Genomic DNA, 13,927 nt, shown 5'->3' with positions numbered 1-13,927 from the left:
GCTGGTCTCAAACTCCTGGGCTCAAGTGATCCACCTGCCTCAACTTCCCAAAGTGCTGGGATCACAGATGTGAGCCACTGCCCCTGGCAGATTCTGCTTTTTTATAACTTCTTTTGCCTCACAAATTTTGGAAGCCGCTGCCAATCAAGAGAAAAGCTCATATGAATTTTTTCATGATGATAGCTGAATGGATAGGGAGGGTGTAGTAAATTGTTTTCAAAAAACAGCCACACTAATTCTCCTCCCTGTACCCATGCTTTTACATAGTCTCCACTCACAGCAACTCCAGAACTGGCCATGTGACTTGCTTGGGCTCATAGGACAATAGCAATGCCATGCAAACAGACACTTGAAATATGCTTGTGCAGGGCCGGGCGCAGTGGCTCACGCCTGTAATCCCAGCACTTTGGGAGGCCAAGGCGGGTGGATCACAAGGTCAGGAGATCGAGACCATCCTGGCTAACATGGTGAAACCCTGTCTCTACTAAAAATACACAAAATTAGCCAGGCGTGGTGGTGGGCGCCTGTAGTCCCAGCTACTCGGGAGGCTGAGGCAGGAGAATGGTGTGAACCCGGGAGGCGGAGCTTGCAGTGAGCCGAGATCACGCCACTGCACTCCAGCCTGAGCCAAAGTGCGAGACTCTGTCTCAAAAAAAAAAAAAAAAAAAAGAAAAAGAAATATGCTTGTGCTTCGGGGCTTGACTTCTCATGCTGCTCTTGGAACCCTTGCAACCACCACTATGTGAATGAGCCCCAGTTAGTCTGCTGAACATGTGTGGCACAAGGCCCAGTTACCACCCTTGCCTATAGCCAGTCAACTTTCAGATGTGGAAGAGAAGCCACAGACCTCAAGCTGCCTGCAGACCTCTGAGGGAGCCAGTCTGACAGTAAATGGGACAGAGAAGAGCCGTTCCAGGTGAGCTCAGTCCAAATTACCAACTCACAGGATTGCCGGTAAATAAGAGATTATTGTTTTAAGCCACTAAGTATTAAGGTGATTTATTACACCACACACATAGCAAAAGCTGGCTGATACAGAGAAGGGTTTCAAGGTTGGAGGCAGAAATGACAGTGCATACATATCTTGGAGATATCTTCCTTCCTCCTCCAGTATCTCCAAAAATCATGTGCAAGCTGGCCTGTTTAGATGCTTGACTTTCTGGTTGCTGGAATACTTCATGGAAAAGGAAACCTAGGCCTATTGGAGGTGAACTGAGGCTGGGAACCTCAGGCACATGTGAGTACCAGCCCACCTGCCTAACATGCCCAGGGCATCTGGCTGAGGCTGGGAACTGAGCTGTCCTGTGTCACTGGGCACAGAAGAAGGCTACCCAAGGAGCACAGAGTTGATAAACGTCCCCACATACAGAAGACGCCAGATAGGGAGCGGGGGGATGAGTAAAAATGCTTGGTAATGGGCTCAAGTCACACCTCCAGAAATGAGTGTCGGGAGTGTAGCCAGCATGCCTGCTCTGGAGCCAGTGGAGGCCAAATCAGTCTTGTCCAGTGAAAGGGGAGATGAATCAGATGGATTAGAGCCTCGCCCCACCTTTCCACCTACCACTAGCAGGGGATAGGGTGGGTCCTGGTCCCAACCAATCTCAGGGCTGCTAGAGACAAACTTTCTGGGGAGCCCCAAGTCAGAACAGATGTAGCCCAAACTCAAGTATATTGGTGATGCCTAGGGACTTCAAAGGACTCTGCTCTCAACTTGGAGATCTCATAGGATTCTGATTGTCAATCTCCACTCACCCCTGCAGGTATCTCTGCAGCATTAGAGGTTGGGGGAAAACTGGGGGAAAAAATACAAATACGAATACTGAGGCCCTCCTCAGCCCTTTATCTGTAATAACAACCTGTAAAGTGCCTCCTATCTTAGTGCCCAGACCCAGAAAGCACAGCATAAATATTAGTTCTTCTTGTTCCTCCCCACTATTAGTGGGTGAGAAGGGATGGAACCCAGAGTGACAGAGCACAAGGGGCAATCCCACTCTATAAGGAAGGAGACTGAAGTTCCTGGAAGCTTGCATAGCAGCTTGGACATGGACATGCAGGTAGTCCCTGTAAGAATCAGGGGTAATCCATGTATGTATCTCCCCTGGAGGGCAGGGATGATCTTTTCAGCACTTCTTGTCCTACCTCACATAATCAAGGTCCTAGGCTGGGTGCAGTGGCTCATACCTGTAATCCCAGCACTTTAGGAGGCTGAGGCAGGAGGATCACTTGATGCCAGGGATTTAAGAACAGCCTGGGCAACATAGCAAGACCCCGTCTCTACAAAAAAAATTAAAAACTGGCTGGTTGTGGGGGCACACGCCTCTGGTCCCAGCTACTTGGGAGGCTGAGGCAAGAGGATCAGTTGAGCTCAGGAGTTCAAGGCTGCAGTGATCCATGATTGTGCCACTGTACTCCAACCTGGGTGACAGGGCAATATCCCATCTATAAAAAATAAAATTAAAAAAAATTATGGTCCTAGGAAAACTACGGAAGCAAAAAATAGCATCCCATAGACAGTCTGAGCTTCCAGAACAATCCAGGCAAGTTTTCCACATGCCCAAAGCCAAAACTGCCTAGGCCTTACACTGACACCCCCATGATAGCCAACTCCCTGCTGAAATGGCTCTAATGAAGCCTTGCAGATACTTCCAAGCCTACATGAGAATTAATAGTAAGGCAACAGTGAAAAATACTCTCTGGGGCTTGGAATTGTCAGGAAACCTATGAGAAAGAAACCAAATGGACCATGCAATTTTTGGCCCTTCCTTAGACTAACAGTGGAAATTTCAATATCCCAAGCATGAGTTTCTAAGCTTGGAACAACTCAAAATATATCTATCCTTAGGAAGATAGGGTTGGAGTCACACACCTCACTTTCAGCCTTGAGCTTGATGGTGGGTAGAAAGAGCACAGTCCTGGAGTGAGAGAGACCTGAGTTTATGTCCTGGATCTGCCAGGACCAGCTGTACAAGCTTGGGAAAGGAATTTAACCTCTCTAAGCCTCAGTTTCCCCATCTGTAAAGTGGGAATGACACCTTCTTCACTGGGCCTTTGGGAGTGGTGGGCATAGAGGACTTGCTTGGTAAATGGCAGCAGCTACAATAAAGATCATGGATTGACAGAGGCTCCAGGCAATAAGAACTACAACTGCTCTGGGCTAATTGATGGGACCAAATCAACGTCCAGCTGCTGGATTTCCATCTGTGTCTGAGGTCCCAGAGCCTGTGCTCCTCTCCCTGGACCTCCAAGCACCAAAGAGGGCCTGTCGTCAGATTGACACTGAACTCTGGGTGCAGGAGTCCAAACCTGCTGACTGCCACATGGCGCCTGTGACACTGGCTGCTTTGTGCCACCTCTCCAAGGCTGGCCTGGCCTGCTTTAAATTCCTGGTGGCATTCTGCCTGGGACTGGCAAAGCCAGGCAGGGGCACAAGAAGGGGGCCATGAGAGGTGGCAATGACATCCCAAACAAGCTTCCAGGTTTAGAAGGGCTCCTTCTTTCCCAGAGCAGGCAAAACTTTTCTCACTCTGGTTGGGGGGTGAAGGAGGAGAAATGGAAGAGGCCTAAGAGACCCAACGGCTAAGAGGAATTTTGATTTTCTGTATTTAGTGGCCTCCACTCCCCACTGACAACCACGCAGGAGCCTTGGATTCCACAAAGGAGAATGAGGCTGAGAGCTTCCAGTTGGGCATTAGGAACAGGACAGAATTCAATCCTCTCAAAAGCCTGAGAGGGGCTGAGCACGGAGGTTCACGCCTGTAATCACAGCACTTTGAGAGGCTGAGGCGGGTGTATCACCTGAGGTCAGGAGTTCGAGACCAGCCTGGCCAACTTGGTGAAACCCCGTCTCTACTAAAAATACAAAAAATTAGCCAGGCGTGGTGGCGGGAGCCTGTAATCCCGGCTACTGGGGAGGCTGAGGCAGGAAAACTGCTTGAACCTGGGAGGCAGAGGTTGTAGTGAGCCAAGATTGCACCATTGCATTCCAGCCTGGGCAACAAGAGTGAAACTCTGTTTCAAAAACAACAACAACAAACAAACAAACGAAAAACCCTGGGAGGCAGGAGGGATGCACCTGAGCTGGACTTTGCAAAGCCCTTCTCAAAGAAGCTGAAGAGGGCATTGTAAGCTACTCTTGTAGGACTGAGGGAAAGATAACCACCCCAGGCGTTCCCAAGACCCTCACCTCTTGCCTCGAGGTGGAAGCAACTCCTTGAGCTTGTATTGTCCACTTTCAGATACTAATCAGGAATTAATTTGCCACCCAAGGGCTGACCAGGGGAAAGTCTTCATAAAGCAAACAGGCCAGGCCACTGCAGTGATTTAAATGGGGCTCTGAGAGTGTTCTGGGCTCAGGGCACTCAGTTAGTATGAGCACTGTGTTTGTCTTTGAGATCAAGCCCACTGTGTCTCAATTTCCCAGATTGTTCTGTTGGTGGGGGGCGGGGTGGAACAGCTGTAGTCCTTGCTTCAGAGGGACCCATCTACAGCATAGATTAATTTGAAATGAGCCCGCTACTCAGAACATAATTTATCCTATAAACATTTTCCAGGGTTTATTTCAACATCCAGGGGGAGAATCAAAGCTCTTTAAGATGTAAGAATGGGCTTCTGGGCTGGGCACAGTGGCTCACACTGTAATCCCAACACTTTGGGAGGATGAGGTGGGAGGATCACTTGAAGCCAGGAGTTCAACACCAGCCTGGGAAGCATAGTAAGACCTTGTCTCTGTTAAAATTAAAAAAAAAAAAAAAAAAAAAAAAAATTGGCCGGGTGCAGTAGCTCACGTCTATAATCCCAGCACTTCGGGAGGCTGAGGTGGGCGGATCATATGAAGCCAGAGTTTCGAGACCAGCCTGGGCAACATGACAAAACCCCATCTCTACAAAAAAATGCAAAATTAGCCAGGCATGGTGGCGCACGCCTGTAATTTCAGCTACTAGGGAGGCTGAGGCACAAGAATCACTTTAACCCAGGAGGCAGAGGTTACAGTGAGCCGAGATCATGCCATTGCACTCCAGCCTGGGCAACAGAATGAGACTCTATCTCAAAAAAAAAAAAAAAAAAAAAAAAAAAAAAAAAAAAAAAATTTTTTTTTTAATGGGCAGAAGCCCATTTTTACATGGCAATATAAAATTCAGCCAGAGGGGGCTTCTCTTAGAGAAGAAAAAGCCAAACTCCTATTTCCAGCACACACTGATGACTTCGCAGCATAACTGTCTAAAAAGCAATTAACCAGGGGGATACAGAACGATCCTCTGGGCTTCCCTTGGTCAGAACACAAGTGGCCCCTGCTGCACCAAGACTTAGAGGCTGGGTCTGAGGGGGCTCCTGCCTTGCCTCATGACGCTTTCCTGCTGTGCTCTTGGTCAGAGTTTTCCCTCCTCTAAGATGGACCCCAACACACCCCTCTGCCAGGGAGAGCAGGTTGAGCAGGCTATGGTACATGTGACCCCTCTGAGAAGCTAAAGAAACACCAGAGCGGCTTGTAATCCCAGCACTTTGGGAGGCCGAGGTGGGCGGATCACCTGAGGTCAGGAGTTTGAGACCAGCCTGACCAACATGGAGAAACCCCATCTCTACAAAAAAATACAAAATTAGCCAGGTGTGGTGGCCCATGCCTGTAATCCCAGCTACTTGGGAGGCTGAGGCAGGAGAATCACTTGAACCCGGGAGGCAGAGGTTATAGTGAGCCGAGATCGCGCCACTACACTCCAGCCTGGGCGATGGAACAAAAACGTCTCAAAAAAAGAAAGAAAGAAAGAAACACCAGAGCTTACCGATTCTCCCTGGCAGACCTGCCCCATTGTGGGGAGGGCACTTGCTGACCTCGGGTCCTTTCTTCTGCTTTTCTACTCTCAACAGCTGGGTCTTGAACGCCTAGAGAAAGGCCAAGTTCAAAGAAGGCAGGGTCAGAGGATTGTCGGTCTCATTTTTGTCCTCACCAATTAGGAAGCTAAACACCCTAATACTGAGAACCAAGACGTAGTGCAGACACATTTCTAGAGTATTCATAAACCCAGGTAAAATGTCATAAAGTTTCTCCTTTTGTTTGTTTGAGGCAGAGTATTGCTCTGTTGCCCAGACTAGAATGCAGTGGCGCCATCATAGCTCACTGCAGCTTCTGTTGCTCAGGCTGGTTTCAAACTCCTGGGCTCAAGCAAACCTCCCACTTCAGCCTCCTAAAGTGCTGGGTTACAGGCCTGAGCTACTGCACCCAGTCAAGGTTTCTGGCAGCCTGTCATTCTAGAAGAAATTCCCTGGAGCCTGGTCTGGAAGTGGTACCTCATCACCAACTACAACCTTCTCTGCTTATGACTATGTCCAAAGAAAGAGTCATGCTTTGGAGAGGAAATCCAATAGAAGTGGAAATTAGCAAAGACATCTCCAAAAGGCCAAGTCAGAGTCTCAGTCCGTTGACCAGGTTGGAGTGCAGTGGTGCCATCGTAGCACACTGCAGCCTCAAACTTGAACTCTTGGACACAAGCAATCCTCCTGCCTCAGCCTGCTGAGTAGCTGCAACCACAGGCATGGGCCACCATGCCAGCCTAATTTTTAATTTTTTTTTTTTTTTTTTTTTTTTTGTAGACACAGTGTCTTGGTATGTTGCCCAAGCTGGTCTTGAACCCCTGGTCTCAAGTGATTACCCTGCCTCAGCCTCCCAAAGTGCTGGGATTACAGGTGTAAGCCACTGCATTCAGTCTACTTACGACTTTTAAAAATCTCACCCTATAACTTTTTAAGGCTATTCTTTATAATGTACACATTATGTATATGTGATTTTTAAAAAAATGAGCTATAACTCACATACCAAAAGACTCACCCTTTAAAGTGTATAATTCAGTGGTTTTCTGTATATTCATAAGGTTGTGCAACCATCATCACTAATTCCAGAAAATTTTCATCACCCTATAAGGAAACCCATACCCATTACCAGCCATTCTCATTCGATCCTTCCCCCAGCCCCTGGCAACCACTAATCTACTTTCTGTGTCTGTGAATTTGCCTTCTGGCCATTTCGCATAAGTGGACTCATAAAGATATATAATCTCAAAATAATTAAAATATATGTACTGAGGAATGTGCGATATGGTTAGGCTTTGTGTCCCAACCCAAATCTCATTTTGAATTATAATCCCCATAGTCCCCATAATCCCCACATGTCAAGGGAGAGACCAGGTGGAAGTAGTTGGATCATGGGGGCGGTTCCCCCCCTGCTGTTCTTGTGATAGTGAGTGGGTTCTCATGAGATCTGATGGTTTTATAAGAGGCTCTTCCCCCTTCACCCTGCACCTCTCCTTCCTGCAGCCGTATGAAGAAGGTGCCTTGCTTCCCCTTTGCCTTCCCGCCATGATTACAAGTTTCCTGAGGCCTCTCTAGCCATGCTGAACTGTAAGTCAATTAAACCTCTTTCCTTTTTAAATTACCCAGTCTCAGGCATTTCTTTTTCTTTCTTTTCTTTTTTTTCAACTGAAATACTTGTGTGATGTTATTATGACATAATTGAGGGCCATTTCTTTATAGCAGTGCGAAAACAGACTAATACAATGTGTCTACAAAAATATTTTACTGATGGAGTGCATAACCAAAATGATCTGGAGAGCCCTGGCTGAAAGCGTAAAGCCTTCTAGGATTTGTCCCTGGTTTCTCTATGAGCTTCCTCGACAGAGGCACTGATGGTTCCCCTAGTTCAAAGCAAAGCATGAGGCCAGGCGCCTCATGAGGTGGCCCATGCCTGTAATCCCAGCACGTTGGGAGGCCGAGGTGGGTGGATCACCTGAGGTCAGGAGTTCGAGACCAGCCTGACCAACGAGGTGAAACCCCCTCTCTACTAAATACAAAAAATTAGCCGGGCATGGTAGCACATGCCTGTAATCCCAGCTACTTGGGAGGCTGAGCCAGGAGAATCCCTTGAACCTGGGAGGCGGAGGTTGCAGTGAGCCGAGATTGCACCATTGCACTCCAGCCAGGACAACAAGAGCGAAACTCCATCTCAAAAAAAAAAAAAAGTAAAGCATGATCTAAAAATAAAATATATGCCTTGCAATTATTTGTTTGCTTGTTTTTGAGACAGCGTCCTGCTCTGTCACCTGGGCTGGAGTGCAGTAGTGCAATCACACTAACTGCAGCCTCCATCTTCAGAGCTCAAGTGATCCTCCCACCTCAGCCTCTGCAGCTGGGACTACAGGCTCAAACTACCACAGCTGGCTAATTTTTTAATTTTTTGTAGAGACGGGATCTCACTATGTTGCCCAGGCTGGTCTTAAACCCCTGGGCTCAAGCGATTCTCCTCCCTCAGCCTCCCAAAGTGCTGGGATTACAGGTGTCAGCCACTGTACTCAGCTATAATTTATGATTTAACTTTGTTTTTATAAAAAGATGTTCTCCTTATTATGCTATATGGGCTTAACAAATTTTGACAACTTCCACACACATTTTTGCCTTCCTTTCTGATCCCCAGGCAACTTCCCGAGTCTAGTTAAAACACTGCTATGAGTTACCAAAGTACTTGCAGAGAATGCATGTTACCTCTTTCCCATTGGTATTTATTTCTTAAAAGCTCCCTGGGTCTGTAACATGACAGAGAAGATTATGCTATCACCCCCTTTCTTCTCAGGCTTACAATGTTGTTACCCAGGAGACGGAGTAGGAGGAGGGGAAGGAACCCTTGGGACTGGCCCAGGGCATTCGCTTTGAAGGTCATTCAAAGCAGAGTTGCTTTTTGTCTAGAGAGTGTTTGGTCTAGAGGTCATGTAGAAACTGGCGTTTCCACCAGCCCACCATGCAAGCTGGTTTATAGCTAGTCATTCCATTCTCCATATACTCTCCACCCCGAAGTAACTGGCCCTCTCTCTGGTACTCGCACATGTCGCCGCAGAACTGTGCCCCTCTCTCCCTCTTCAAGATCTAGAGCATCTGTGTAAGCCAAGTATTGCCCTTCCCCCAAATCTGGCACAGGCACCATCATAACACAGCTTCAAATTTGATGCTTCGTTTATTGTGTCATTTACTTGAGTTTAGGGATCCTGATATCTCTACATTTTAATAACAGAAAAATCCACAATTCATTTGAATTTTGCTAATAGCTGGATTCCTTTCTGTTTTTTGTTTGTTTGTTTGTTTTTTGTTGTTGTTTTGAGATGGAATCTCTCTCTGTCGCCCAGGCTGGAGTGCAGTGGCGCAATCTCGGCTCACTGCAAGCTCCACCTCCCGAGTTCACGCCATTCTCCTGCCTCAGCCTCCTGAGTAGCTGGGACTACAGGCGCCCGCCACCTCGCCCGGCTAATTTTTTGTATTTTTAGTAGAGACCGTGTTAGCCAGGATGGTCTCGATCTCCTGACCTTGCCATCCACCCGCCTCGGCCTCCCAAAGTGTTGGGATTACAGGCATGAGCCACCGCGCCCGGCCTGTTTGTTTTTTAAGGAATAGAATCTCAAGGCTGGGTGCGGTGGCTCATGCCTGTAATCCCAGCATTTGGGGAGGCCAAGGTGGGCAGAACACCTGAGGTCAGGAGTTCGAGACCAGCATGGCCAACATGGTGAAACCCTGTCTCTACTAAAAATACAAAAAAATTAGCCGGGCGTGGTGGCTGGCACCTGTAGTCCCAGCTATTCAGGAGGCTGAGGCAAGAGAATGGCGTGAACCCGGGAGGCAGAGCTTGCAGTGAGCCGAGATCATGTCACTGCACTCCAGCCTGGGTGAGAAAGAGAGACTCCGTCTTAAAAAAAAGAAAAAAGAAAAACTAAAAAAATTACTGAGTGTAGTGGTGAGTGCCTGTAATCCCAGCTACTCTGGAGGCTGAGGCAGGAGAATCACTTGAACCCTGGAGGCGGAGGTTGCAGTAAGCCGAGGTTGTGCCACTGCACTCCAGCCTGGGCGACAGGGCAAGATTCTGTCTCAGAAAAAGGGAAATGGGATCTCACTATGTTGCCCAGGCTGGTCTCAAACTGCTGGGCTCCAGTGATCCTCCTCCCTCAGCTTCCCGAAGTGCTGGGATTACACGAGTGAGCCACTCCACTTGGCTTAGCAGCTGAATTCCTTCTTCCTTTCCAGTAATGCTTTTTTTTACATAGTTTTAGCCTTGCTTTCAGAGAGGATGTACCCACTATTCAATTGACTTCCACTTTGCCCTTAAGCAACTCTCTTGGAGGTCATTAAATTCAATAAATTAGCATTTATTGAATACTTCCTGTCTGCGAGGCACTGCTATAAATATAATACCTCACAGGCATTAGTTCACAAGAACTCCTCATAAATTCTATTTTCCTAGTTTTACACATGAGGAAACTGAGGCTCACAGCAGTCAAGTAGCTTCCCAAGGTCATATGGCTGTAAGTTAACCAAGCTGAGATTTGAAATCAGGCTCCTCCATTCTTAACCAATCTCGCACACTGTCCCTCAACTGCAGAGCATCAGTCCCAAACCCTGAGGGTAGTAGAAGACAGATGGGTACTCAGGGAAGAGAGGCATTTTACAAGTTTCAAACTGTGAGGAATATCAGCACAGCATTTGCCTTAAAAAAAAAAAAATCATAGATGGCATTATCTCAGTCACCTCAAACAAAAAGACTTAACTATAGTGAGCTTTGGCCCAGTTACAAATTACTGTGTATCCTTGGGAAAGTGTTTGCCTCTCTCTGGGCCTCATCTGTAAAATAAGTGGGCTTAAACCCCAGGATCTACCTTTTAAGATCCTGAGACTTGGATAGCTCTTTATTTTCTTTTTCTTTTTTCCTTTTCTTTTTTTTTTTTTTTTTTTTGTTTTTTTTTTGAGACAGAGTCTCACTGTTACCCAGGGTGGAATGCAGTGCAGTGGTGTGAACTTGGCTCATTGCAACCTCTTGTTGCAGCCTCTGCCTCCTGTGTTCAAGCGATTCTCATCCCTCAGTCTCCTGAGTAGCTGGGACTACAGTTACCTGCCACCATGCCTGGCTAATTTTTGTATTTTTAGTAGAGATGGGGTTTCACCATGTTGGCCAGGCTGGTCTCGAACTCCTGACCTCAAGTAATCTGCCCACCTTGGCCTTCCAAAATGCTAGGATTACAGGCATGAGCCACCACACCCAGCCAGCTCTTTATTTTTATTTATATTATTATTATTATTATTATTATTGAGACAGGGTCTCACTCGGTCACCCAGGCTGGAGTGCAGTGGTGCGATCATGGGCTCACTACAGCCTTGACCTCCTGCGCCCAAGTGATCCTTCCACTTCAGCCTCCAGAGTAGCTGGGACCACAGGCATGCACCACCACATCAGGCTAATTTTTTTTTTTTTAATTTTGGTAGAGATGGGATCTCTCTATTTTGCCCAGGCTGGTCTCGAACTCCTGGTCTCAAGTGATCCTCCCGCCTTGGCCTCTCAAAGTGCTGGGATTACACGTGTGAGCCACCGCACCCTGCCAGATTATCCCTTCATTCATTTTTTATTTTTTTTGAAACTGAGTTTCGCTCTTGTCACCCAGGCTGGAGTGCAATGGCGCAATCTTGGCTCACCGCAAACTGCCTCCTGGGTTCAAGAGATTCTCCTGCCTCAGCCTCCGAAGTAGCTGGGATTACAGGCGCCTGCCACCATACCCAGCTAATTTTTTTTTTTTTTTTTTGTATTTTTAGTAGAGATGGGGTTTTACCATGTTGGCCAGGCTGGTCTCAAACTCCTGACCTCAGGTGATCCACCCACCTCGGCCTCCCAAAGTGCTGGGATTATAGGCATGAGCCACCGCACCCAGCTCATTCATTTTGTTTTACAGAGAAGGACAGGAAGCTACTTAATGCGAAAAGCCAGAGAGAGAGTCTCATGCAGGAGTGAGGCCGTCACAGCCCAGGCTACCTCCCACTTGCCTTGGGATGACTTGAGACACCTTTGCTTGTTCTTCATTTGGTCTCACTCTCATTCTTCCAAAAGGACAACATACACTGTCCTTGCAATCCAACTGTGGATTCTTGGCACAAAGCAGGTGTGGGTGGGTGTTTGGACTCTTTTCCTTCTCAGGAACAATGCTCCGGGGAACAGTTCTTTAGTTGGTTAGTTGAAGTCCTGAAAACAGAAGAGACAAAAGATGTATTTGTTGTAAAATCACCAAAGGCTTGCAAGGGGTAGAGCCTGCGCCAGCGTCCTTGGGAAGGAAGGCATCCTTGGATGTTACTCCAGGACTTGTAGGCAGGGGATGGGGCACTTGGATGCCCTTGACATTCAGACAGTGCTTCATGGTTATGAAGTTCTTTTATCCCATTGAGACCTCAGAAACCTTGGGTGTGGGGACAGAAATGGTGACAATGGTGAGGAGGACAGTGATATTGAAGATGGTGATGACAGTGGCCACTCGTGTGCATTGAGCCAGGGATTGTGCTAAGGACTTCATGTGCCCTGATTCCTGGAAGTGTCCCAACAAGATTAGGAGTAGAAACCCTTTTCAGGAGGGAAGCCGACGCTTACGGGAGTTAATTCAGGCACTCATGGAAATGCAACAGTAGCAGAGCTGGGTGTTGTACTTAGGTCTCTTCAGCCCTGGAGCCTTAATTCTTTGTTTTATGGGTGCTCTAGATGAGGCTTAGAGTGGGTAAGTAGCTCAGAGCTAAAAAAAAAAAAAAACAACTTGGGTTTTAAAATGCGTGGAGAGATGAAATGCCCACTCTGTGGCCAAAATAGAGCAGGCAAACCTCTGGTTGGCACCAGAGAGAGCAGGGCTAGACTTGGCAGCCAAAGTTCTAATGGATATTCCAGGCCACCTTTTTCCTTCCTCCTCCCTCCCCTTCCTTTATTCTTTGGGGACAAAATCTGTTGTTTCACTCTCTTTTATTGTGCACAATCCTAAGGGTGACTCACCACCATTCCCCACCCAAACCCTTCCTTTTTTCCTACTATTCGTATATCCTGTCTTCATGGAGCTTACAGTCTCTGGAGGAAACAGAGATTAAGAAATCACACAAATCACAGTTGCAAATTGTGAATCATGATAGCTATCAAGAAAAAGTATAGGAAGCCACAACATCTAATCCTGGGGTTCATGAACGGCTTCCTGTAGAAAGTGACATTGAATCTGGGACACATTGGTCTAAGTCAGAGTTTTCTTTGGAGGCCCCTGAGGCAGGGATCAGGTAAGCCTCGATAAGGGAGGAGGATGAGGAAGAGAAAGAGGAGGAAGAGGACAGCACACCCTGGTACTTATTAATCTGCCCCCTCTGCATTTGGGATTTTACTGAGAGTGGGCTGGCTTGGTCCCCGTCCTCTAGGGTGGCGGTTCTCAAAGTGTGGTCCCTGCACCAGTAACAACAGCATTAGGTGGGAACTTGTTAGAAATGCACATTCTTGGGCCCTTCCACAGACCTACTGAATGGAAAACATTGGGGTGGAACCATGAATCTGTGTTTTAACAAGCCCTCCTGGTGATTCTGTGACCTGCTAAAGTTTGAGAGCCCTATTCTAGATGCCTACAATCATGTGGATTCACTCATTAAAAGTACAGAAGATCCCAGTTCTCTCTCACTCTCTCATGTCCTCCACATGGAAGAGGAAGTCATAAACGATATTTTGAGAGGTCTGATAAGAGTCTGCAGCTATACAGAGACATAGGACAGGTTGTTTGATAAAGTGGAGAGTAGGAGACAAAAATGCAAAGATTTTAGCAATTCAGAGATTAGTGGCACAGGAGATGAAACTCCAGAAGGTAAAAGCATATTATTTGAAAACTGGAAAGAACCTAGCACATCATATTCCACTCCCACCCTCACTGTCTTGGTCCATTCAGGCTGCTACAACAAATTACCATTGGCTAGGTAACTTACAAATGATGGAAATGTATGTTTCACAGTTCTGGAGGCTGGGAAATCCAAGATTAAGTCACCAGCAGATTTGGTGCCTGCCTGGTGAAGGCTCATTTCTCAAAGACAGCCTTCTTACTCCGTCCTTACTGGTAGAAGGGGCAGACAAGCT

General features: G+C 47.2%; 1 protein-coding gene across 5 annotated transcripts in view; it reads right to left on the bottom strand.

The window, feature by feature from the left end:
* HK1 (hexokinase 1) overlaps positions 1-13,927 on the bottom strand; it is a 133,863-nt gene that overhangs the window by 107,844 nt on the left and 12,092 nt on the right. For 2 of the 5 annotated variants that reach the window (XM_055092925.1, XM_055092927.1), the window contains 3 exons: positions 11,836-12,031; positions 6,821-6,906; positions 5,778-5,877 (listed from right to left, as the gene is read on the bottom strand). In XM_055092925.1, coding sequence (XP_054948900.1) covers positions 5,778-5,804 — 27 coding nt within the window. In that variant the 5' untranslated portion in view covers positions 5,805-5,877; positions 6,821-6,906; positions 11,836-12,031. Of the gene's footprint in view, positions 1-5,777; positions 5,879-6,820; positions 6,907-11,835; positions 12,032-13,927 lie in introns of those variants that run through there. The other 3 variants (XM_055092928.1, XM_055092926.1, XM_057298912.1) reach the window with 2 other exon arrangements.

This window comes from Pan paniscus, chromosome 8 (assembly GCF_029289425.2).
Source record: "Pan paniscus chromosome 8, NHGRI_mPanPan1-v2.0_pri, whole genome shotgun sequence".
Taxonomy (NCBI): Eukaryota; Metazoa; Chordata; class Mammalia; order Primates; family Hominidae; genus Pan; species Pan paniscus.
This window is presented reverse-complemented; position numbering and strand designations above follow the sequence as displayed.